The 27,589-nt window shown below is 30.5% G+C and overlaps 2 protein-coding genes and 1 long non-coding RNA gene across 6 annotated transcripts in view; 2 read left to right on the forward strand and 1 right to left on the reverse strand.

The window, feature by feature from the left end:
- The first annotated feature begins 132 nt into the window (after nucleotides 1–132).
- Nucleotides 133–10,204, forward strand: LOC113520161 (dephospho-CoA kinase domain-containing protein). Of its 2 annotated transcripts, none has more exons than XM_052896507.1 (4): nucleotides 133–264; nucleotides 4,452–4,743; nucleotides 6,911–7,114; nucleotides 7,935–10,204. In XM_052896507.1, the coding sequence occupies exons 1-4, from the start codon at nucleotides 225–227 to the stop codon at nucleotides 8,023–8,025; spliced, it is 627 nt and encodes a 208-aa protein (XP_052752467.1). In that variant the 5' UTR covers nucleotides 133–224; the 3' UTR covers nucleotides 8,026–10,204. The 2 variants fall into 2 exon arrangements, with proteins under 2 accessions (XP_052752467.1, XP_026761233.1); XM_026905432.3 differs by lacking the exon at nucleotides 133–264 and adding an exon at nucleotides 2,166–2,684.
- Nucleotides 10,205–10,250: 46 nt separating this feature from the next.
- Nucleotides 10,251–12,770, reverse strand: LOC113518321 (uncharacterized). 3 transcript variants are annotated; one of them, XR_008253037.1, is made up of 4 exons: nucleotides 12,398–12,770; nucleotides 11,544–12,014; nucleotides 10,798–10,987; nucleotides 10,251–10,551 (listed from the first exon to the last, which is right to left on the reverse strand). It is a non-coding gene; the product is annotated as an uncharacterized LOC113518321 (long non-coding RNA). The 3 variants fall into 3 exon arrangements; XR_008253036.1 differs by having other exon boundaries at nucleotides 11,544–12,750; XR_008253035.1 differs by lacking the exons at nucleotides 11,544–12,014; nucleotides 12,398–12,770 and having other exon boundaries at nucleotides 10,798–11,104.
- A 2,037-nt stretch (nucleotides 12,771–14,807) lies between these two features.
- The window catches only part of LOC113517055 (autophagy-related protein 9A), a 29,988-nt gene continuing 17,206 nt past the window's right edge, over nucleotides 14,808–27,589 (forward strand). The window contains exons 1-7 of the mRNA XM_026901586.3: nucleotides 14,808–15,300; nucleotides 16,388–16,658; nucleotides 18,886–19,006; nucleotides 20,099–20,223; nucleotides 21,711–21,838; nucleotides 22,094–22,278; nucleotides 23,652–23,830. Coding sequence (XP_026757387.1) covers nucleotides 15,129–15,300; nucleotides 16,388–16,658; nucleotides 18,886–19,006; nucleotides 20,099–20,223; nucleotides 21,711–21,838; nucleotides 22,094–22,278; nucleotides 23,652–23,830 — 1,181 coding nt within the window. The 5' untranslated portion in view covers nucleotides 14,808–15,128. The remainder of the gene's footprint in view (nucleotides 15,301–16,387; nucleotides 16,659–18,885; nucleotides 19,007–20,098; nucleotides 20,224–21,710; nucleotides 21,839–22,093; nucleotides 22,279–23,651; nucleotides 23,831–27,589) is intronic.

Raw genomic sequence — 27,589 nt, forward strand, 5'->3', positions numbered from 1 at the left:
CCCGCCCACTAACTCACCAACCAGTTACGAGAGATACCTCGTTGGCAATATTATAAACCCTACTTACCTCGATTATATTGTTAACGTTGAGTACAAAATAGCTCAGGCTACATTACACATTTTTGTGATTGTTGGAAATATATGAAATTAGACCTTGTTAAGTTGATATAAAATCATTTGTACTGTTGATAAAAATCTGAAAAATCGGGTATATTTTATTTTCAATGGTGCTACAAGGATATTTTAATATAAGTATATATGTAGGTATGTATGTATGAAATATTCACTTAGCCAAGTCACTAAAAGAAAATCTTTTTTCAACATCTTATAACACAATGCTATTTTATCCGATAGGATTCAAAAGGGTATTAATAATCAGCTTTCGCATAAAGCTCTGAAACTACCCAACGAATTTAAAAACATTTAGTGAAGACATTGTAGTTGAAGTAAATCTGTCTTTATTTGTTATTTTTTTAACATTTTAGGTAAACAACTTGCCAACATTGTGATCATTTCAAGTTAGCTTATTTTTGTATTCATTAAAGTGCGGACAAAATACTTCCATATGAATTATTTTTATTTAATAATTTTTATAAAGTACCATAACTACTTCATTTGTTAATTAATTAAAAAAATCGAACACTACTATGAAGATTAAGCTTTTAACTTTTATACTAAAAAAATGTTTATAATAAAAAATGTTATATTTTTTAAAGCTGTGTAATAAAAAATTTAATTAAAAAAATTATCTTATTTTTTTATTTTATAAGATCAATTCTTAAAATAATTAACATTTTTGGCCCACTAAATGGATTGCATCTAATAAACCAATAACACGTCTTACAATAATTAATTCAAGTTTTGTCACAAATTTACAAATTCCCGAGATTTCTTTTATAACATATTTGTATTTCTTTATCAAACGCTTAGATTATATAGATAGAATGTCTTCATACAAATGCTTTAGAAAAAGCGGGTCAACTTTTTCATACAATTTTGCGTCATAAATTTTTATGAATGTTTCCCCTATAACTTTTATATTTTATTTTATATTTTTTGTATCTTTGTGATGCGTAACAAATATTTTTTTTTTTGTTAAATTGTTAAAGATACGCCAAGATACATTATGTGCGTAAGTACAATATATAAGTAAGTATATAGAACACTAATGAACAAACGAGTCAGCTAATTTGACAATAAGCTGACAAAAAGTTGGTCTGTTTTTGGGGCTCGATTTATATAATATAAGTTTATGAATTAATTTGAGCGTCTCCTATTTCAGACTAGATTATCTAAAACTGTTTTGTTTAATAACTTATCCAGTCAGTATATACTATTAGCGCAGGCAGAGTTACCATTCCAAAATCACTCATTAAAAAGTCCCATTGCTAGCAATATACAGGTCGACCTCCACGTGGTTCCCTCTAGAAATCATCTTAGTTATATCTCATGAGATTTATCACGATGCGCTAATTGGCCTGCCTTCATCCTCAACTATCATCTTTCACTCGTGTCTCACCAGCCTATATCGATAGCGTAGGTAGGGTTACTATGCCATTCTTAACCATTAAAACAATAAGTACTTAAATATCAACTAAAACATAACAAAACACAAAAAATATAAAACAAAATAAATAAAAACAGACTAGCGCCAATTTAGTTTCGTTGTATCAGTTTCCATTAGGCGGGCCGTTAGCTTGTTTGCCATTGCATAAAAAGACGGCTCTATTATATACCTAAGTACAATTAATTTAATTATTCTTACTATTCAAGTATATTTTATTTTCCACCACATTTTAATATTTGATTTTATTAAGCAGTTTATTTATATTGTACTATATATTTACTCACCTTTAATGCCACAGTGAATTCTAAGATGTCTACAGCACTAGCTGCACGAACAATGTGGCATAGATTTTAATTACCAAAGAAACGAAACTAGCTGACCCGGCATTCGGTATCGGTTGTATTGATGGATCAGCTAGTTAACTTACCACCTAATGAGTAGGTACATATTTTACTTATCGGCATAAATTCCAAGAACGTAGGTTGTATTGATGATTCAGCGTATCGAAGAAAGTTTAAAGAACGAAACGTTTTAAAAAAAAAACTGACAGCTCTCGCACTGTTAGTGTCATTGTCAAATGTTTATGCCATTATTTACAACAGTATGACATTTACATAACTTTATATTTATTTTGGAAATTTCCATTAAATTCTTTATTTATATATATATATATAAAAATAATAATAATATTTTTTTTGTATTATATTGATTACAATTAAGGATATAAATAAAACTCTTCAACTTATTAAAATAAGCGCGCAGAAGTATCTTAAATATCGAACTTTCCTGTCATTAATTTGTAAATATAGGTATGAAGAACTACACAATTGTGTAATAATTCAATTACAATTTCGTCAATTGCCTTTGTCTGACCATATAAATGTGTAGACGAAACAAAACTTTCGTATAAATACTTATATGTTATCGCAACAATATCGTACTTTTAGAATATTGTACTTAAAAAGTTTTACTGTATAAATTTGATAATTTGTGTAACACTTCAAAATGTTTATTGTTGGTCTGACTGGTGGCCTCGCCACAGGGAAAAGTACAGTGCTGTCTATATTTCGAGATAATGGTATAGCAGTTATAGATGCTGATGAAGTTGCTAGAAAAGGTAATTATTATATTTGGCAGATTCTTAATAATCATATAACTATTTGAGATGCATTGTATTATCCAATCATAAATGTATTAGTTGGACAACTGATAGGAAAGATTTTTTTACTGTTAATACTATTACAGATGTAATAGTTATAACATTTTGTTGCCGTGTGTGCCCCAGCATGGAATAAGCCACCCCTTCCTTTCTTGTGGGTGTTGTAAGAGGTGTCTAAGGGAAGACAAGGTATGGGCAGCAGCATCCCTTATACAACATCTCTAAAAGCCTAACTGCGATTACCAACCCGCCTAGCAACCATAGCAGCTACTGGCAAAACTCCTCTTATAAACTTTCCCCATAGGGAAGGTTTATGTCCAGCAGTGGACAGTTAAAAGCTGAAATAATAATAAAACAACATTTTATCAAGGAAGAGATGCATGTAAATTGAAAAAAGACTGCATAAGCCTATTTTCTTATTTTTTTTTCTATACAAATGAAATTAACATGTTTCTATAATAATTTAGTTATAACAAGCAAAGAATATAAATAATTATATTCTTTGCTCATCTATTAACTGAATTGTTGCTCATGCAATTTATTAATGTTAAAACATCTTAATGCTAAGTGGTATATTGATTTTTAACAAAAGGACTACAAGGTTAATGAGTAATACAGGTTTTTATTTAAAACAAGGATAATTTATATATATCAGTTATGAAATATTTCTTATATATTACAACATATTGTATGTGTTGTACTGTATTTATTAGCTATGCATTATTGATGTTGCTATGTTAAATATCATCATCATCATTTCAGCCATTATCTAGGCCTCCTCCATAGACTGCCATAAGGAACGGTCTTGATTTGTCCCCCTGCAATGCATTTGGGATCACCACTTCATCTAGTGGGGGGTTATCATACACTGTGTTTGTTTAATATATTAACATCTTAATGTGAGTTTAATATAAATGGAAAATGATAATTAAAATTTTGGAATATGTGTAAAAAATACTTGTACTGAGTTACATTGTTTGTCTGTTTGTTCAACCAACTACAAAAAGAAGTATGTTCTCAATTTGTTTGTATTTTTTGTTATGTTTGTTAACTTCATTGTAAACTAATTTGGATTTTTTTTATCTGAAAACATATACTTACAGGTTGGTTTCATAGAAACTTTATTAAAGTTGGTTCTGTAATTCAGTTTTTAAATTATAATAACTGATATTGCCACAATTGAAATTGTTTTTTTTTGGAACATAATTTTATATTAAAAATTAACAATAGAAACAAAAAACAATGGAACTAAATGCTTGAGCATTTTAAATAATAGGTACTCAATACATAACACACATCTACACTAATATTATAAAGAGGAAAGATTTGTATTTTAGTTTGTATGTATTTTTGTAATTCATAAACTCAAAAATTAATTTTAATGTCGATTTTAAAAATTCTTCTACTATTAGACAGCTACATTCACCTTGAATTACATACTCTATTTATTATTTATATATATTATACATAGACTATATTTATTACTAGAAAAGATTAAGGATCCTTATTAAGACTTTATAACTGTAACTCAAGGTGTAAAAAAATGCTATAAAATATCTTTCATCGCGTGCACTTCGGAAACTATTGGTGATAGAACAAAAGTATGATCTACAATATTGAAGAAAATATCAATAACTACAAAAAACTTCGCCATACTATATATATGTCCAACTATTATCGTTATGTCACAATATCCTTGAATATTGTTTTTTAACTATGTTTTAGTTCTAGAGCCGGGTACAAAGGCTTGGATGGAATTGAGAGAATACTTTGGTGATCAAGTTCTATGTGGTGATGGTAAAGTGAATCGTGTTAGACTAGGTGAAATAGTATTTGATGATAATGAAAAGAGGCGTAAACTGAATGCAATCACACACCCAAGAATACAAAGCGCTATGATGAAAATGGCTATATCATATTTCTTCTCAGGTCATAGATATATTGTGATGGAAGTACCACTGTTATTTGAAACAGGAAAAATGTTGACATTCATGCACAAAATTATTACTGTTGTTTGGTAAGTTTCACTCATCAAATAATGAACTAAGTTAATTTTGCATTAATTATATAATAGGCTTACACAATGTACATACTGCTACATACTAAGATTTCAGAAAAAAAGTGATTGTGGATTCTTATATTTAATAAGTAAACTCAAAATGAGATTGTGATAAATACATATACATACTTTTTCTATGATAAACGAATGGCTGACCTAATGAAAAGTGGTGACTGTCACCATAGAAAATACATTTTTTTAATGGGTGACAATAGAACGGTATCTCTGCCAGTGATATCGGTATACACTGGAGGGGCACCTGTGAGGGACGATAAGTGAGGATGAAAGCAGGTCAGTTAGCTCATCGTGACAAATTCAACAGTAAATCAATCACAATGGTTTTCAGGGGAACTGTGAAGAGGTCAACCTGATAATGTTTATTGTTAGCAATGGGATTGCTAATCCCCATTATTAACAATCCCTTTTCCCTCCCTAGAGAATATATTGCGGGTCCTATGGTATCCTTTATATGTTCTTTATAATTTCAATGGAACAGAGACATATGATTGGTTGGTAAATATAATAGTAATAATAGGCTAATAATATTCTATTCTGTGGAGAGAAATTGGGTGTGCATTCAGGTATTATTGGGTTGTTATGGAATATATACTCTTATATACAATAATTTTCTTTTTTCTTGTTAATTTTTGTTAATCGTAAAAATTTTGAGATGTTGCATATTTTTATAGCAATCTGCAAACATTTATAGATGTACGAGGTCTGTCCGGAAAGTTCGTATAAAAGTGTTCTGGAATGCGAGAAAGAGGAGTGGGGAGGCCAGGTAAGCGCAGGACCCCTTCCTTATGTCCCTAACAATGCTTCAGTTCTGGTCTGACCGCCGTGCGGTGCGAACTGGCTTGTCACGCCATCTGTGAAGTTACCTCTTAACGAAACCCCGTCGGCATGGAGCCCGCTTCCGTTGAAGAGCAGCGCGTCGTAATCAAGTTTCTCTCGAAACTCGGCAAGAATGGCCGTGAAAGCAAAGAGTGGAAGACATCCGGGGAACCACGAACAAAAAAATCAAGAAAATCCCGCTCAAATGTCAAGACAATGTTGATTGTTTTTTTCGATGTTCGGGGGATTGTCCATCAAGAATTCGTCCCTCCAGGCCAGACAGTTGATGGAAAATTCTACGTCGATGTGCTCAGACGCCTCAAAGCTCGTGTGGCACGAGTTCGTCCAGAATTGGCGCGAGAGGGGCGTTGGATTCTTCACCACGACAATGCCCCTGCCCACCTCTCTTGTTGTCCGTGAGTTTTTGAGTAAAAATTCCATTACGGTGACCGAACACCCCCCCTATTCGCCGGATTTGGCCCCGTGTGACTTCTTCTTGTTCCCAAAAACCAAATTGGTACTTCGGGGGCGGCATTTGGGGGACATAAATGAGATAAAAAAAGCTACGACGGGGCAGCTGAGAAACCTACAACCAGAGGACTTTCAAGGAGCCTTCTCACAGTGGAAACGGCGTTGGCACAAGTGCATTATGTCACAGGGGGAGTACTTTGAAGGGGATAACATTGATTTACCTGAATAATTGTAAAATAAAATTTTTAAAAAACTTTTATACGTACTTTCCGGACAAACCTCGTATATAAATTGGGGTCGATTCTGAGGTGTCATTTGTCACCTATCTCTTAATTTAATACTTTAATTTGATACATGGTATTACTGTTTTATGGATTATTATAAACTAAATTATAAGAATTGTATTTTAAATCTAGAAATTTTGTTGACATTGGTATTTAAAATAAACATTTCGCTATGATAACAAATTGAAATTTTAGAGATATATTCAGTGAAAGGGCATCTCAATGGCAAATCAATCCCAATGATTGTTTTTGGCAGGTAGAGTCCTAGCTCATAGACTGTCACAATAATGAATGCTAATTTAATATTAGAAATGTGTTCTTGTACAGAATATAATAAAATTGAGAAAATTATGTAGGTTAACAGAAAATTTATTACTTCCTGCAATGCAGGTTAACAGAAAATTTATTACTTCCGGCAAAATATATTACTTCCTGAATTGACAAATGTAAAAAAATGTTTCTATATCATCATTCTATATGTATATATCTTTTATCTTTGAAGAAATCACTTAAAATTGATATTACTTATTTTTCAGTGAGGATCATCAGCAATTAGAGAGGTTATGTAAACGCAGTGATTTTACTGAAGTGGTGGCTAAGAAGAGAATAAACTGCCAAATGCCTCTCGAGCAAAAAGTTGCAAAGTCTCATTTTGTGATAGATAACTCTGGAGATATCTTGAACACCAGACATCAAACAGAGAGTATTATTAGAGTGCTTAGAAGATCAAAATTTACTTGGTGAGAGATCAAAATTTACTTAGTGTACTATAAGTATGAGTTTGAAGTTCTCTATCTCATTTAATATTTCATAGCTACTGAAGTGATATTGAATATAAAAATATTGATGTAGGTAATGTTGTTAATATTTTTTTTTATCCTCGATTTCCTATTTTTTTTTTATAAAATTAATTGTCATCATCATATCAGCTGCTAACTGTCCAGTGCTGAACATAAACCTTTCACATGAGGGGAATTTTACCAGTAGTCGTTGCACTTGACAGGCAGGTTGGCAATCACAGTTAGGATTTTAGTGATATTTTAAGAAGGACGCTACTGTCCATCCCTCACCATTAAGTTCCCTTCATCACTGCTAATGACACTCACAGGAAAATAAATTAATTTTGTAAGATTAATATTAACAATTTCTTTTTTAAATATATCTTCTTCAAGTTCCACTTCTATCGGAGGTTGAACAACATAAGGGCGATCTTAATTTTTAAAGCTGCCACTCTGAAAAACTAGGTGGTGCTACAGCCAAACCACTCTCAGGGGTTCTTCAGCCAGGAGTAACACCTTCTCCAGGCACTGCTTTAACCAGAGATCTTGCTTTTGATGATTAGCTCGAGTATTCTGTATTTTTCATTCCTCATGAATAGTTTAAATATAATGAAATTATAAATATGTGGTATATTTCCTAGATTAAATTTCGTAGTTGAGTACTCTCAATGTACAATAAATAACTAACATAGAGTATTATATAATTCTACTTCATAGCCCTATTTATATATTTAACAAGCTCAAAAGCTTGTCGTATTGAATATATAATTTACTGTTTCAGGTACTTTCGGGCCATATTTTTAATTGCATTTTTATCATTAATATTTGGTGTAGCACATATAGCAAGTAATTTTTTGAATAGCAAGATATAATATTCTTTAACATTCCTCTACTTTGTAATAGTTATAATGATTTGTCTCACAAATACATGTCACAAATATTTTATTTTTAGTAAGGCCTGTGCAGATGAGGGATAGTTGTAGTCCAAGTAGCATATGTATAGGTATATGTATAGGGACTAACAAAAAAGGTTTGCGCACTGTGTGTCTGACAAAAAAGGGAATTACTTTCTAGGCAAATTGTCCCATGTCTGCATAGGCTTTTAGAGATAAAATCTAGGTATTGTATAATATTTACATGTACAATTATCTTTACTATTATTAATTATCCAAGCCTTATGATTTGCTCAAATTTTGAAGCTAGATATTAAGGTATAATTCTCTGTATATACGATATCTTTGTTATTTTATATTTGGTAGTAATTTATTAGCAATAATTAGTATTAGTATTACTTATACAATTTTTGTTTTACTAAATTTGTATTAAAAACATTTCTGTCTTGTACATTAATTAATTGAATATTTTAAATAGGTATAAATAAGTGCAGATACTTATAATAAAAATCTGCATTTATTTTACCTATGTAGATTCTGCGACGTTTTACAATCCCTTTTGGCTCGCTGTTTGCATTATGAGTAGTTAATCTTTAATACGTAGTACCTACATACCTAGTAGTAGCATTATACACTGTCGATGTACGGAGTTTCTGAGATCGTCGCAACCGGAGCTAGTGTCCGGATCAAAGCCACCGAAATGCAACCAAAAGTAGCTAGTCGTTGTTGCTAAAAGCATTGCGTCTGCTTAGACTCATGTTACAGTGATAAGAATTGTAATACATTTTTAATAATTAACTTATAAAGTTTTGCGTTTAGTATACATTAAATTGCTAGAATCTTCTGACATCTATTAACAGTGCATTTTAAATGTTGATACGTTTTAGAAGTTTAAGGTATCAATGAGAGGTTAATAATAGTTTGGAGTCACTAATACTGTTTTATAATATTGATTTTGTTTAATTTTTGTATTATATTATATTTTTACATGCGTGCCAAGCTTAGAACATTTTATGTTTGAAACCCCTTGTACATGAACATTTGTAACTACTTTGTCACATTTACAATTTATCAGTAGTGATTTTGAATATCTATGGAAATGTCACTAATATTATTGTGCTATGATGCTCTAGGGTTTACCATACCAAATAGAGGATTATCTTAATTTCTATGTATACTTACATTTTATTTAAGTAATTAAAAATGAGAGCGATTCTAGGGTACCATTTTTGTAAACTAATTTCTAAAATTAAAATGTCAGTTTGTTACCATAGTTATATTTTTATTGTAAGAACCAATATAAACATTTTCTAACAGGTGTTTATCAAAATTATTATAAATTTAATTCACTATACTGCAAAGATTATTTGACCAAAATTATCAAATTAAAATATAAGGTTAAGAGGTAGATTTAAAGTAATTAGTACTTCATAATAAGCCCCAATGTGTTATTACTTATTGTAGTTATTGCATGTTTCTTTAGAGGTTCTATTTAATATTGATGTTTTTAAAATTGGGTATATTTGAAAAGAAATAGAGACGCGTTGCTTATAATTAGAATATATTTTCTTTTTTTATGGGCTTAAATATATTTTATTATGATTCAATTTATGGCTACATTTGTAAACAAAATCGGCCTTAGCTTAGTTGGTGACCTTTTTGACAAGTGTTTCCAGCGCCCCCGGATCACAATAAGGTCATTATTTTTCAAATGTTAAAAGCTCCGACAGCTCTCTTTACTTCGCATTAGGATCCAGGTTGTTCAATTTTATAACGCTCTCTTATATACATGTATATTAGGGCGCTCCTTTTAGATCTCGGCGTCCTTGGATACCGCCCGACCGGCTCCTAATTCCAAGGCCGGTACTGTTTTCTTTTTAACTAGAATAAGGCCTACGGAATCGGCGTGCACATTTGAGATGAATCATTAAATTGGATGAAATAAGTTGTGTATCTATGATGGTGATGGTAAAGGTTATTGGCATTCCCAAGTTATATAAATAATTGTACGATTGGTATTATTATTATTATTATTATATGGAAATAAGATTTTAATAATTGTATGATTATGATGATAATTCTATAAATTGTAAAACTATTTCTATAACAAATTGCAATTAAGCGAAATGTAAACAAATAAATATGCAATTGATTCTAACTTTAGTTTCAATATTACAGATACCATAATGGAAAGTACTGCAAAATTCTATATCTAAATATTATATTTCGATATTACGTTATACATTGATGAGATTATTACTTGTTGAATTCGATCGACCTCGCCATCTGTAGGGTTTAGATAGACGTATGTAAGTGGTCTGCTTAGATGTATGAGCGGTTGTATGGCGCCTTAAGTTATTTCCTGTATTGTTGTGATGTACATCATTGCCGACAGCTGTTGACATTATTAATGTTTCATTCACAATCTGGTCATGGGATTCAATTTTCGGTATTGATTCAAAAACTTGTTTGATTGGATCGTAAAGGTGCGAGCCGAATATGGCGCTGAAAAATACAACAGGATATGAATAACGTATTGCGAAAAGAAGAAAGCATTTGTCTTCTTATATAGCTAATTTTAATATTACATTTGTGTATACACACTCATTTACTTTGTCTTAAGAATGGACAGAAGACATTTTCTTTTTTTGTCCGTCAAAATAGAACAAAATTGCATTAGACTTTTGCGTTACGTAGCGTAACGCACAAATCTATAGTAAAATTTTCAATTAATGCAAAGGAAGATTTTACCCTCCGTGGAATATACAAAAGTGTATATCCGTAAGTCTCCTCTAATGTTGATGTAATGGCACCTATTAGTATTTGTTTACGCGCAACATTATAAAGCAATATTATTTATTTAACAATAACATACGGCTTGTAATTTTCTTCAATTATAAACCGTTGTACAGGTTCTCTTTCAGCCAAAACATAGATGTATCTGAAATGTAAATAGTTAAATATTTATAAGAATATTATTTTCACGTCCTTGACACATTTTGTCAAGCAATAGCGATGAAAAATAAAACTTTTAAAACCATTGGTTAAAAATATAATTTAGTACATTCCATCGATTGTTGAAACAAGAGACACGCATTGTTTATAACTATTGAACGGTAATCTGTGGTCACGGTAGGGCGGGAAAACTTGTAACGCGAGGGCGGAAATTTTAAATTCATTTTATTTGTTTAATATTTGTTGCTTCTCCTAGTTTCTTTTACTTATTTCTCCAATTTAAGCCCTCGTGTGTTGTTAGAGGATATGTGCGAGTCAAGCGGAGGCAAGTTAAAAAGAAGAAAAAAACTATACTTCCATATCTGATGAAGAGCCAGATGCTAAGATGAGTATTAAATTTACTCACTCAAAAAGAGGACTGTTTAAAGATCAAAATTACCTATATTCTGACACTACTAAAAATGAATATTTTATCCTGTTGTCTCCTATTGAGGGCAACAATGTAAACTTATTGCAAGTCAATTCTATTCTGAGGACTGTACCTGGTGTATTCTATATTCGTACTATGGGTTCTACTGCATTCAAAATATGTTTTCGATCAATGAAACAGGCTAACGAATTTTTATTAAATAAAGATTTATTAGAGAAACATAAACTTCAGGCTAGGATACCCAATAATCAGCTGGAATCTCAGGGAGTTATAAGAGCTCCTACTGAAATATCTGAGGAAGATCTCTTAAATAACTTAAAATCTACTGTAGATATCATCGGTGTTAAACGTTTCAAAAAAAGAAAGAAGATGGAAGTTTTCATCCTCTTCCTACAGTTTTAGTAACTTTCCTCTCTACGCAGCGACCTGATCACGTAACGTATGATCATATTTGGCTGGATGTGCGTGAATTCATTAGACCTCTACTCCAATGCTTCACTTGTTACAAATTTGGTCATGGAAGCAGTTCCTGCAGAAGTAAGCAAGTTTGTTCCATATGCGCCGGTGCTCATGATTATAGATCCTGTATCAACAAAGACAATCCTAAATGTGTTAATTGTAATGGACAACATGTAGCAGTATCTAATAGCTGTCCCACTAAATCGATGAAATTGTCTCAAATCAAAGATAAAATTCTAGGCAAAACATCTTATGCATCAGTGACTTCAAAATCGGTTAACTCTGTAATTAATTCAAATACCCCTGTGTCTAGTAACAGCCCAACGCAAAATAAATCTCCTCAAAAAAGGGCATTAGTTATTGACATCATTAACTCAGACATTGTACTCAACACAATTACTAAGACTGTTATTGAGCTAGTTAAGAAAGCTCAAACTAATTCTGATACAATTTCATCTAAATTAATTAAGGAAATACTCATATCTAATTTTTCAACATGACCATTACATCTTTAAATGAAATTAATATTGTTCATTGAAACTCAAGACGCTTTCTGTCTAAAATATTTCAATTTAAAAACTTTATTTACAACTTTACATCACATTTTGATATCATTTTACTAAATGAAACTTGGCTTGATTCGAACAAAATCTGTAAATTGTTTGGTTATACTATATTAAGTAGATTGCAGATAGGTCATTGTAAATTTCCTGCACATTTGCAACGTATTAATTTATTGGATAATTCTATCTGTAAATATTGCCAAAACATTTTTTCTAATTTGGATCATATTTTTTTTTGTTTGTCCTAAATTCTCACTTCAACGGTTACTTTTTATTTGTCAATGTCAAGATTTAATAAAATGTCAAAATTTTCCTACTTCAGTGCAGGATCTACTAAAACATACCATTTTGTACCAAGAAATTTTTCATCAATTGGTGAAATTTAAATATGTAATTGTAACTTATACTTTTCTACTTAACTTACTTTCTTAGTATATTATAATTAATTTATATCTATAATAATTTTTGTAATTTGTCTTGTAATTTTATATTGTTACCTTGTAATTATTACTTTTTGGCTGATGGCTTTCGCCAAAGTCACAATAAATAAAAAAAAAAAAAAATAACTATTGAACCGATAGTTGTCTTATTCGAATTACAAATATTATTTATTTTGTTAAATATTAAATCGAAATAGTTACTTAAATCAGTTCAACAGTTCACAAATGATAGGATTTCCAACGGACAAAATTTAATTTCTATTGATATAGATTATTAGTGGTAAAGGTGCGTACTGTACTGAAATCTGGAAAATATAATATAGATAAAAAGTTACTGAAAACATATTGCGATCTATGAAAGTGAATAAAATAAAAATAACAAGTTGGTTTACGGACGCTATAATTTTTTATAGCTGATTGAAAACTTATCGTTTTTTATTGAGGTTTTATATATGTTACTTTTAAAAATAGAATTATTTATTTTCTTTTTCTGTTAATTCATATTTTGTTATTAGAAAACGTCATTTTTAAATATCATTATTATTATATTAGAAAATATATATCTTTATTCAGTACTAGCGGCCCGACCCGGCGTCGCACGGGTGGACATTTTTAACATTTCCCTTCACTGCTCTGCTTCTATTGATCGTAGCGTGATGAAAAGTATACTATAACCTGCCCAGAAGTATGAATAATAATTGTACCAAGTTTCGTTAAAATCCGTCTAGTAGTTTTTGTTTCTATAACAAACATACAGACAGACAAAAATTTTACTGATTGCATTTTCGGCATCAGTATCGATACTAGTATAGAATTATATTATCTGTGGTATCGATCACTAATCACTCCCTAATAATTATTTTGGAAATATATTTTATGTACAGAATTGATTTCTCTTCAGATTTATTATAAGTATAGAAGATGAGAATTGACAGCAAATATCAAAAAACCTTAGGTACTTTATTTTATTTATTTATTTATTTATTTTTATAGAAATCTTGTTAGAGTAAAAAAAAAAAAAAGTAAAAATGTAATTATTACCAAAGTATGTTTTTATAAGCACAAAGTTTAACATTGATTCCTACCCTAGGCTGAGCCTTAGTGTAGTGTAGGACTCAATGTTAAACTTCGTTGTTTTTTTTTGATGGGTGAAAATAGTATGGTAACCCCGCCTGCGCTAACGGGATACGCTGGCGAGCACCAGTGAAGGGTGATAGTAGATGAAAATTAAAACAGGCCGGTTAGCCCATCATAATGAATTCATCAGGAATTAACCATGATAGTTTCCAAGGGGAACCGCGAGGAGGTCGACCTGGTTGGGTATATTGCTAGCAATGGAATTCTTAGTCTCCATTACTAACAATCCCTTTCCCCCCAAATTTCGTTGTTAGATATATTGATTTACTGGAATAAAAAGTACATTCTATCCTTTTCCAACTCAAATACTATATGTATATCTTAAGAACAAGGACAAATCTTTGATTATGAGCCATTTACATTTTTAATTTTCAACTTATAATATTAGTAAGAATTATCGTTATTTGGACCTTGCAACGGTCATTTTGTGATCGTAAAATTGAAACAAATAGCGCGATTACTTACCAATTGCTAAGTAAGTTAGATTCAGTTTTATAAACAGCGCTATTAGTAATAAATGATGACGAAAAGGATTAAAATAGAGGTTTTTAGTTTTTGTACTACATGTTAAGTAATTTCGTTTATCGCAAATGGTTTGTAAAATATATAATCAGGAGACTGAATTTAGTTGTGGATTGACCATCACTTTTACAAGACCATGTACGCTGTTTCTAGAATGAAATAATTGCTACGCTTATCTGTGGTTAAAACATTTTTAGTTTAGACTTATTTGTTTTCTGCGTGAAAAGGAAATGTGTTTGAGAAAATTGTTGTGAATCTGTCATTCAGTGGTTTATTTTCGTCATTTCATTTGTGAAGTGTATTCAATCTACACAATATACTAGACCTAACAAAATTCTTTGTATCCTTGAACTTTTATTGCTCATTTAATAATAATGGTCTAATATTTTAAATCGAATCTCACTTCACTAGGGCAAAATTTAAAGAATTGCTAGTCCTTTGTGTGTTTCTTACAACTTTGTTTTCTAAAGTTATTACGTTTCTGGGACAAAGTCAAGAATGTAAAGATAGTAAGTGGCCTCTGTAAAGTGGAATTAGACGTAGAACTCAGAAATAGGTACCAGAAATTACTTTAAAATGGCTTATTATGGTAGACGTGATGTGATGTATAGCGCACTAAACAACGAATTAACACCGCCACTTGCTAGCCTGGCAGAAAGCACGACTACTGCGCCAACCTTGATCACGATGGATCACGAGCATGAAGATTCCACCAATGTTATAATTCACAAAGTACCAAAAACCAAAGGTATGTTGTACATCTTGACAGCTCTTTGTTCTGTATATATTTACAATTCTCATATTGTTCTATCTACAGTATCTACCAGAGGTAGTTCTGTTGACTTCTCTCAAAATTTACTTACACTAGGGAACTCCATAGTTTGTTTTTTGGACATATAAACATATAGGTACTCTTTTATTTGGTGTAAATAACACTACATATTTTTGGAACTTTATGAAATGTAGTAAACTGCCAAAAACCATAGGCATGTTTTCCATTATGAGAGCTCTTTGTTCTGCATAATATTTACAGTTATTACATTGTTCTGTTTAAAATATCAGCATTCAATTTATTCCCTCATTACCTAACTAAATTAGAAAGTCAATGTAATTATTTTATAGCCATATGGATATGTTTTGCTCATTTCTGTTTGGCATAATAACAGCATGGTATTTTTGGAACTGTCAAATGTATTCAGCTACTAAACACAAAAGGTACTTTTTAAGAGATTTCATTGTTCTGTAGTTTTACAGTTCTCATATTGTTCTTTCCAAAATATTAATTGTTAGAAATTGTTTTCATTTGCTTCATTTTCAGAAGTGGAGTTTCTAATGTAATTACTTTTTTTCTGGCCACATGGATTTATTTTGCTCTTTTCTATTTGGCATAATAATACCACAACATATTTTTGGAACTTTGTCAAATCTAAATGTAATCTTCTTGCATTGTCACCGGTTTTCATTTGAGTGTCTTTCTAGTTTATTTGTCCAGAAAACTAATATTATTATGTTAATTACAGTATATCTATGGAATATCTAATATCATTTTTTTATTTTAGACACAATGAAATGATCAATTAATAATAATTAAATTTAATAAATGAACAATTAAGTCATATTATATATTGTCATATAATCAGTGAATGTGAAAACCTTTTTTAATATGGTTATTTGTTTATATTATGCATTTTTATTCCTATAAAAATACATGCTAATTGTTTATTGACTGTATCAACTATAAAAAATACCAGAATATACATAAAAAAATTGTATATAAATAAGATGTTTCATAATTTAAGAAAATTGTTGTTTATCATAATTTCTTTTTTTTTCAGGGGGATGGACACACATAGATGATTTAGATTCCTTTTTTACCAGAATGTATAGATACTATGTACGTGGGGGATTTTTTCCAATGATAATGTCAGATTTATTTTCATTATTACAGTTTATATTTATTGTATGGTTCTCCACATTTTTAGTATACTGTGTAAATTACCCTAAATTGTTTAGAAATGATCCCAATATTAATGTTACTGTAAAATTGACACTGAGTGATGTAATATACCCACCATCAATCTGCGTGGATAGAATAACATGGCAATGGTAAGTTCATTTGTATAATATCCACTATAGTACTTAAGAAGATTTAGATGCAGCTACATATACATTGCATTGCAATGTCTAGTCCTAAATATGCTCAGAAAATTTAAAAAGATTGACAAAAACAACATTGTGTATGGTATTACTAAAATGCTCCAGTAGGTACATTTTACTTGTTAAAAGAATTTCTAACATAATAAAAGATTTGGTTTAGTTTTATATAGATCGAGGTATATGCATTTTTAATGGGTGATAATAGAACTGTTACCCTGTCTGCACTATCGGTACATGCTTGCAGGGCACCAGTGAAAGATGACAGATGTGGATGAAAACAAAACAATTAGCTCATTTTGACGAATTTAATGAGAAATAACCTATATGGTTTTCAGGGTGTGTTTGATTCCATTACTGACAATTCCTTTTCCCCAGATATGTGTATCATCTTAAGTGTCAAATTGTTTACCTTTTACTAAGTATATTATATTTAAACTATTAGAGTTTAGTGAGTTTACCACTAGTGGGAGTGTTAGTTTTGCTATTAAAATGTTTCCCAGCGAGAAATATATTTGATGATGACCTTTAGATTTTAAGTCATAAATTTTTATGTGTCAATTGTATTGTCTTAACTTGAATAATAGCTTTCCATACAAAAATATATATTTAGCTAGCAAACCTTAATCAATAATGTTGAAAGAATTAGCTAATTATTATAAGGTATTAATTGGCAAATTCTTTCACCGCTATATCTTTGGCATGATAAGATGAACATGATAAGCCTACATGTCGTGATTTCACAATAGCTTGTGGTCATCATGTTTATATGTAAAATAAAGCATTACTTGTATATAGTTTAATTATACATCATTATAAGATCATTAAAACTCACTATAAATATAATAAGCTCTTTAAATTGGCATGTTGCTTTGCATTAATGAGGTGTAACATGTACTTGCTGTTATTTTTTTTAATAGATTATTTATTAATAATTATATTATATATAATTATATATAATTATTAATAATGACTCTATTGAGTCCTAATCCTGTCTGTGGTATTAGATTGTACAAGTGAGAGATAATAGCAGGGGAAAAAGTCAAAGGGTCTATTGTATATAATTCACCAGGAATGAAACATAATGATTTCCTGAGAGGATAATGTGAGGCTCGAATTCATCATGATAGACAATTCCTTGTTAATTTTTGAGATTTTAGTTTTAATGGGGCTCTTATATGATTGTAGGCTTGTAACTTGGTTGTAAATATAAGCATATTATTTTGTATCTATCTGTAAACTATTTACAAACTTAATATTTAAAATAGAATTCTTAATGGCTAATGTTCTTCTAAATTCTGAAGGGAAGGGGAAATTTATTCAGGAAAAATAAATTTATTTATTTATTTATCATAATCATAATAGGTACTTGGTAAGGTTAGTAGTATAAAAAATCTTCTAAAAAAACCTATTCCATATCATCACAGATGCAAATCAGTGATGATATGGAATAGGTTTATTAACAGAAACCTAAATAATGTTGTTTTTGTTTATTTGTAAATGGAAATTTATGTGACAATAATTAATGTATCTACATCCTTAAGCCAAATATGATTTATAAGCCAAATAAATGTAACAATCTGTAACAATTATGTATAAATTATATATGTCAATCGTAACTTGCACAAAGAGCGTAATCCTTGAATTAGAAATTAATTTATTAATATACTATGAATTTAATTACATTTGAATATAAGATGCGTTATGTATATATTTCTATAGCATGCGACTTAGTAAAACGTGTATAAATATGCGTTATTTGCGAATTTTATTCTTACAGCGAATTTTATAATAACCATTATAGCTTGTAGTCGTAACCTACGTGTGTTTATGATCAAGTTTACATCGATAAACTTGGTCGTAAACACAAGTAGGATAGCTGCAGAATTTTTATACAAGTGTGTAATTTTTCAGTTTCTTTACTTTTACAGACTTTGGTTTTAATGAATTATATCAATGTTGTCATTGTTCTTTCCTTACAATATTTACTCGATATGATAATATATTAACTGCGACTTGTGTCCAGTACATGATGAATAAAAAATATACATTTTGTGATGCCCATGAGGCTGTTCATTTCTATGCGCGACAGTTACCACTTTTTATCTGATAGGCTGTTAACCTTTATGTCATTTCAAGTAATATAAGAAAATTTTATTAACTTAAATGTTTGTTTTAGGTGGTGTGTCATCGTAATTTGTGGAGTCATTTGGTTAATGAGATTAGTTTTATCAATATACCATTTATATTACGCTTATGATACAAAGTTATTCTACAATAATGCACTCAAAATAAAAGAAGTAAGTTTGTAAAGAAGAATTCATAATAACACACGTACATGTATTACATAACTATCAAATATTCGTCATAATTACGCTTCCATCATATATACCCTACTTATTATAGCGTGATGCAGCTAACAGGTTACTAATATTATAGAAAAAAAAATTAAAATATTTTTACATTATGTTCAATTACTAATTGACATTATTGCACGATAAATTTAGAAATAATAACCTATTCAGTCTTTAATTTGGTGATTGTGTTTTCTATTTTTATTATTTATTTTCTTGCAATTTGGAACAGTGAACAAGCTGACGTTCCCCACCTGATGGAAAGTAGTAACTATCACCTACAAACATCATTAGGATCATGTTTATTACAGAATATACAGTGACAATATATAGTACTATTCATACGTCGCTGCTTAACTTTTTAATTTCGCTTCTATTATATATTCCATTATTTAAACCAAACTACTATCACGCAAATACCAGATGCTTCGCGATCAGAAACGTGTGTCATAGAGGCATCCACGTAGATACAGTCTCCCTTTGGTAATTTATTATCCAGTAAAATGTAACATATGCACTTACATACTTTTTATAAATAGTCCTTATGTAATTAATGACATGCGTTATATGTCCATATATACATGTATATACGCAGTTCAAGTATTAGGTCATTCAACGCTCTTATCACCGCCATCTATTTATCTTAGCATGTTTCTTAGAGTTATAAATTAAACTATGACGTATGTAGGTTAAAAATAACACATGTAGTTATTGCTTTAATTCAAATAGTCCGTGCGGTGTTTGAGTAAAACAACAATTTGTCAATACTTCTTTCTCATTCCTAGGGAGAAAAATCCTATTATTATAAATGTGAAAGTTTATCAACATGTTTGTATGTATTTTACCCAATCACGCTTAAGAGGCTGGACAGGTTTGAATAAAATTTTGTATATTGGTAGTTTAGATTCTAACTTAACAGGCGAACAAAGCCGTAGAAAACTTACAAAATAAAGCCTGTATGAAGCCGCCCAGCCATGATAGTAACAGTGGTTTTTATTTTGAAGTTAATATTTTTCACGGCTGATACATTTGTTTCAGAGTGATTTAGCGTGGGTCAATTGGTCTACTATACAGGACAAGGTGAGGGAAGCTCAACCGGAACACCACATGTGTGTCCACAAGAAAGAGATCAACGAATTAGATATTTATCATAGAATACTCAGGTATATTGATTGAATATATTATCTTACTTAAGTTTTCTTTGTTCCCTCAAAGCATGTACATATGTAAGCGTAAATATATTATTACGCTCTATATAGTCGTCTATTTAGGAACGTGTTAAGTATGAATATGGAAAGCTATAAGGGCAGAAAAAGGGCTAAAAAGATTGTAAAAGATGGTCAAAACGGGAGTGAATGCGGAAATCACTGCAAATAGAGAAGAATGGAAGAGAACAACTTATTGTCCCGACCCCAAATAAATAATTGGGATAAGAATAGAAAGATAATAGTAGTCGTCAACTGTTGCCATGTATTACGTGTTGAGTACATTCAAACAAGCTTTCTTTGTTTGAACAAGATAATGCTTCCAGATATTTCTTGTAAATCATAATTTGAGATGGACAATAGATGTGTTTTGTTTATTAAAAATATAATATCGTATCAAGTTACCGATTTGTCTAATGTACACAGAGATAAGATAATTGCGTTACGTTCTTATTGGGAGTATTTTGAATAAAAATATGTTTAAAGTTCATTACTCTTCCGATATTTATTAAAAGTACTGTTCATTGTCCATGCCATCTTTTTCTAAAGTTAGATACCTATATACATCAAAAACGACAAAAAAATTTAAGTCTCATCCTAGTTTGACAGTTGGACACACTGTAGTAATAGATATGGAAGTTAAGGATTTTATGTCGTCTTACAAATTTTGATTCCTTGAAAAAAATAATCATTTTGTTTCGTTTTCACTCGTAGAACACTTTCTTTTAAAAGGATGCTAATCATGTCAATTTCACCCTGTGTAATGAACTCCCGTGCGAAATGTCACGCTTTCAAACTGGTTTAGGCTGCGCGTTTTATAACCAGTCACATTGATTTGTTAATATTAAAGGCGGATTTCTTTATAGAAAAGATTAAACTGTTATAACTTTATTTATTTAGACTCCATTATTATTAGTTAGGACTTATTTCTTTCCACGTACTCCATCCATCGTCCACTGCTGAACATAGGTCTCCACAAAGTATTACCACTGGCATTAAGTGATTTTCTAATACACTTTTAAAGTCGTCACCCCATCTTAAGCAAGCGTCCCATACTACGCTTACATAAGCGGAGTTCTTTTTTTCCCATCGCTTTATCGTTTTGTTTCGATTGGCCGTTACAACTACATACTTCACATATCGTATCGTATCAGTCATTACATTGCTGAACGTAAGCTTTCTCCATAAAGGGGGTTTTGTCAGTAGTTGTTGCGCTTGGCAGGCGGGTTGGCAACAAGAGTTAGCTTACAGTAATATTTTAAGACAGACGCTGCTGGGCATCCCTCGACCATTAATTTCCCTTAGTTGCTTCTTAAGATATCCACGGGGAAGGAAGGAGTGGCCCATTTTTTGCTAGGACCACTCAGCAATATTTCTTTCACATATAAATGTAAATAATTAATTATCTGTAACTGTGTATGGTGAGTTATTATGTTTTGTTTCAGGTTTGATAATTATATGGTGGCGATGGTGAACAAAAATTTACTCCCACTTCAAGTATATGTGCCTTGTATTGGTAATTTTCACTATTTATCTAGAGGTTTGAAATGGAATTTGGAGTTCCTTTTATTTAGTAAGTAAATCAGATGTTACAGTTATTTATGATTAGTTGTTTGACAATTTTTTGTTATTACATGAAAATAATATCAAATATAAATGCTTTTACATACTTACATGGTTGAGCCCATTTTGGAAATGTCATTTTTTTAAGTGATTTATTTTGGATTAACCTGTTTGATATATTTTTATTTAACTTATTAATTTAGTTTAGCTGTTTTATAAAATATATCAGAGTTAATAGTTATATGTTTATTTAATTTCTCTTTAGCCAGTCCATGGAGCCCATGGGAGAATTGCTGGCAGCTTCGCGAATGTTACAAAGATCACTCAAAAAGAATGGTCTTAGCACGACAGCTTGAAAAACAAATAATGGCGTTAGCACTTATAAATTTTCTACTTGCGCCTCTTATACAAGCCTGGCAGATTCTATATTTCTTCTTCAATTATGCTGAGGTTAGTAATGTATTTTTTTTTTAAGATACTTAGAATGATAACCTAACTGACGACCCACCTGATGTAATATGGCAACTGTCGTCTATAGATATGAACAATATAATGTATATCCCAATGTGATGTCCAGGATATCCCTAAGGCATTGCTTTTTTTAAGAACCATGATGTTCTACCTCTGCACACTCTAATTTCAATGTCAAAACCCACCCTTTAAACTGACAACTAACTAAGCATCATAAGTATTTTCTTTGGTATTTTGTTTATAATTATGCTACCCATTTCAGGAATATTTATTTAATAGCAGAATCGAAAATTTAATTAAATCGATCTTAGTAAAAAGTAATTTTGTATATTCAGTAACAACTAATTGTGTAAGTAAATACTAATAAATAGATATCGATCTATTTGTTCAGTTAAAACACGTAAATAAATAAATACATTTATCCATCAACTAAAGTTGTTTATTAATGTCTATCAATTAATTGTCGTGACATTATCTAATATACGGTTACAGATATACACCAGCATCGTACAAGGGCATTTTTGTCATCATGTAATAGTGTGTTTATATCTGACATTTGACAAAAAAGTACGGCGTTTATCCTTTTACATACGGAAAAGACGTCGCACCTTGTTATCACTTGTAGTTAATAAGCCTGATTTTCATAAGCAAATTAAATATTCAGGTTAAATTGATAGGTCTCGAATAGTACAGCTAAAAGATTTAGTTAAAAATGTTATATGTTTGATCTAGAATGTTTTTCTCTTAGCGAATTTTTTATAAAAAATATATTTAAAATATAGGTATCATTACATATTAAACAGAATTAATATGTTACACCATTTTATTCTCTTCATAAGTTCAAAATTTCCACAGAAATCTCAGTATGTTTTAATGTTACAATATTATTTTTAATATCGGTGCATAATTAGGTAAAGGCATTTTGGTTTTTTATTGTTGTGCTGAGTTTCACTCGGATTATTTATATTTATTCGTCATGTATATTAAAATCATTTATAGCGAGGAGCGAGTCGGTCAATAAGCTACAGATTAATTCATGATATTTACTATGATGATGCATCTGATATTGTTTGAAACAAAATTGTTATGTCGACTACGGTACATTAAAATCTCAACCTTTAAAATTGTATTTGAATACGCTGAAGCAAACAACTTGACCATATAGTACTTTAATAATCTATATATCCTTGTAAGCCTATTTTTGTACGTAGTAGCGTTTTGCTTAGCAATATTCAAATAGTCTAATCAGACAATGCACATTACTCATCTGTTGAGACAATGACATGCGATATAACGTCGATTGTCGTATATGTGCGCCCTTGACCGAATGGCCTGTTTTGGTTTTGTGTCAGTTGATAAAGCGGTCGCCGGGCTCGCTCGGTCTGCGCACGTGGTCGCTGTACGCGCGCGTAACGCTGCGCCACTTCAACGAGCTGGAGCACGAGTTGAGGGATCGGCTCACCCGAGCGCACAAACCCGCCACCAAATACCTAGCCAGCTTCACGTCGCCCATAACCACTGTTATCGCCAAGTAAGATCTTTTATTATCTATTTCTACAAAGAGCTTAATACAAGATAGATCTATGTCAGCATGTGTCAATGATAAAAGTGTCTGGCCATATTAAAATTAATCTTGTGATTTAATTGTGATTATGCCTATATTAGCCGACCCGGCAAACATTGTTTTGCCTCCTATCGCTACCGACAGGTAAAGCAACATTAATAGCACAAAGTTACATAGGCAAAAAGGTTCGTTATATTGAGGGTTACTTGTCACAATAAAAACTTTCCTATCTTTTATGTTGGTGGAAACAATACACATTTACAAGGGGACCAAGTATTGTTAATGATGGGGTATAAAAATCCCATTGCTAACAATATACCAGATCAGGTTCTCTTCCACGTGGAGTTTACTATTGTAATCTTTTGGAGGAAACAATAAAGAGTATCTATCTATCTATTGTTAATTCTTGTAAAATTCGTCATGCCCAGATAACTGATATGTTTCCTTATCTATCATCTTTCACTACTACTCCGTCAGTATATACTGATAGCGCTGGTGGAGCTACCATTCCATTTACATTCATAAATTTAATTAAACATAACAGATTTCATTTAAGTCAGTGTAGCTGTTTTGGAGATAAGCGTGAACCATTTTTCTATATTCAAATAGGCAACAAGAACAACTTACAATATAATTTTATATCAATATTTGTGTTATAAGTTGAACTAACATTACTTCATATCATTGTTTGTGTTATTGAATAATTTATGGGGTGTTGAAATTTGTTTTAATAATTGCGGAAAAAATACAAAGAAAAAATAAAATTATAAAAAACTCCCGAAAAATATTTTACCATAGCAAAATAACAGTCCGATATTTTAGAACTTCGTCATATCCATGTGTTATTATTTGTATAAAATATGAAGAAGACTTCTGGATTTATTTTTATTAATATTGGCAAGAATATTGCTGCATGTATTCTGGAATTAGGATAGACATTTATTTACTGCGATTCCTATAATATTCTGTGCTACTTTTATATTATAAACCATTAGCCTCATGCTATTATGCTACTAGAGAGATGTTCAGTCTTTGCCTATGAATTTCATAATATTAAATTGTATACTTTTCAATAAATAACAATTACATAATAGTATTTCATACACTCTAGTTACCAGCTTTACATGTTAAATTTTCGATAGTCTTGTCTATATATATATATTATATTTATTTTTTTTTCCTTCTCAATAACGATTAACTTTTTGGTGACTAAGTAGCAAATATCAACTGGATCTTTGACTCGCATAATATAATAAATCATTACACTAATGACCTTTAATACAAAGCACAATTGGTAATTGATTAGTATTAATTCTACGACGCAAACGTTTACAAAAGAGTATATTTATATTTTAAGGTCTTCTTTATGTGGATACAACGATGTACCTACTAATCGAAGTCAGTGCATCATTGTTTTCCTATTAATGACAGTCAATTTGTTTTTTTTTTTTTTGTTTAATAACAAGTCATATCTGGATTATGTTGTTGTTGAGGTATTTTAATTATTATTAATTTGCAATAAGTACCTACCGGATAATATAAGTATTACTATGAAATTGTGTTATGAGCAATTCTCATAATTCACAATTCGAATTTATAATGTTAGTAAACTAAATGTGCGCAAATAAATTTCTACTGAATTACTAATGACTCAAAAAGATTATACAAAGATGTTTAGATGATATTATGTTGAAATCTAATTTAGGCTTGTGTAACTGAAAGAATTTTAATACCTGCTTGTATAAGTTCCTTTATATGAATAATAATATTAAAACAATCTTTTATATGTACTATAATTGCGTAACCCTACAATTGGGTATTCTAGATTATTAATATCTTGAAAAATCTATCTTTCGGTAGCCATTTTCGATCATTGAATCAATTTGTCGAGAGGTAAATTTTCGAACCTGTTAATAAATTATAATAAAAATGTCTACAAATCCTCGAATCATTCTCCGGTTATTGATTTTGCTTTGCAATAAATAAATTTATTTATTAATTTTAAACTTTCCCATAGTTTACACATATTTTAAACACACAATCGGGACTTAACGCGATGTGAAAGCTTTTACAGGTAAAATAGTGCATTACATACCTGCTTCTTTATAAGCCTTTACAGGTAAAATAGTGCCTTACATACCTGCTTCTTTATAAGCCTTTACAGGTAAAGTCCTTCTACCCAAAGGTTGTCTGGAAGAGATTGCTTAGCAATAAGACCGCCTTTTGTACTACACTATACGTATTGAAAATTGTTTAACAAATCGTGTTATGTTGGTGCAATAAAGTGTTAAATAAATTAAAAAAAAAAGTAGTACCTTACATACCTGCTTCTTTATTGCCGACATTTTGCAGGAGGTACTGCAATTCACGTCGAAACGTCGGCAATAAAGAAGGAGGTATGTAAGAACTGTTATTTTTTACCTGCAAAGGCTTTCACATCATCACAAACAGACAAACAGACAATTGAATATATTATATATATATATATATATATATATATATATATATATATATATATATATATATATATATATATATATCTTTTATTTATTACTGTCATTCTATTAAATAATTTATCGAATCAACATTATCATCCTTTCAAGAAGTTATAATTATACAAAAATAAACCTCTTTTTGGCACAAGTCCCATTTTTAAATCCTTCAGCATGTAGATTGTAATCTGGGAATTGTTAACAATTCTGCATTTCATGATAAAACACCACAATCGACACCTAAATAAGGACCTTTTAATACGCTATTACATTACAAATGTACATTGCATTATGTGCGTACATTGTATAGAGTGACCCGTGTAGTGAGTATACGAGTAGGTCAATCTAAAATTAGAGCTGTAACTTTTATTAAGTAGTACAGTAATGCATAAATTAATTTATTGAACCTGTGACAATCGATTTGCTTTACTTTTTTTTATTTTGATATATTTTGTATTAATATTACATTGATGTTTTAAAGTTTTTGTAAACAATTAATAAAACCTAAATACTGGAGGATTAAATTTAAACAATTAGCATTTTTAAAGGAGTGTTCCACTAGTGAAAAAAGACAAGAGTCTAAACTTCTTCTATCTGCCTTTCTCCATACCTTTTTGGGTTCAGCGTAATGTTCTCTTCTTCCATTCACCTCTATTTACAGTCTTCTCACTAGTCACTCCCTTTCTGGCCATGTCTTCTTTCTTACAGTCCGTCCATCTCTTTCTAGGCCTTCCTCTGTATTTATCATTCATATTCATACGTATTTGCTTTTTTACCACATTCTCTTCTCTGCGCATCACATATCCCAAACAACACAGTAATGAAAAAATTTAAGCCTGCCATACTAATTTGGCAGCCGGATACGGTTTGTTATTATGGGAGGCTCAAAATATTTATATCATTTTAAATATACTGGTTGTATTTCAGATATAAATATGTGGTGTATTTAAATTGCTAAGCAAGATATGTACATTCGATTTTTTGAAGAAAATTTCGATTTTTTACATGTGCGTGTGATGTTTACCTTTGTATTGTATATGTTTAAATTGAATATTATTTATTTATGGGATTTTACAATTATATGTGCATTTAGACTTGGATATTTTTTTGTGTTATAATATAATAACAGTATAACAGTCGTAGAGATTATTTATCAATATTTTACGTCTTCCTATGAAATGTAAATATAATAATAAATCCAACGTTTTATTTACAATATTTTATATTGCTGTAA

The sequence above is a fragment of the Galleria mellonella genome, unplaced genomic scaffold, assembly GCF_026898425.1.
Source record: "Galleria mellonella isolate WM207_F2 unplaced genomic scaffold, CSIRO_AGI_GalMel_v1 utg33, whole genome shotgun sequence".
Taxonomy (NCBI): Eukaryota; Metazoa; Arthropoda; class Insecta; order Lepidoptera; family Pyralidae; genus Galleria; species Galleria mellonella.

Coding starts and splice junctions, on each gene's coding strand:
- LOC113520161 (XM_026905432.3), top strand. CDS start 2,573: ATGTTTATTGTTGGTCTGACTGGTGGCCTCGCCACAGGGAAAAGTACA. Junction 4,744..6,910: donor AAAATTATTACTGTTGTTTG/GTAAGTTTCACT, acceptor CTTATTTTTCAG/TGAGGATCATCAGCAATTAG. Junction 7,115..7,934: donor AGAAGATCAAAATTTACTTG/GTGAGAGATCAA, acceptor TTACTGTTTCAG/GTACTTTCGGGCCATATTTT.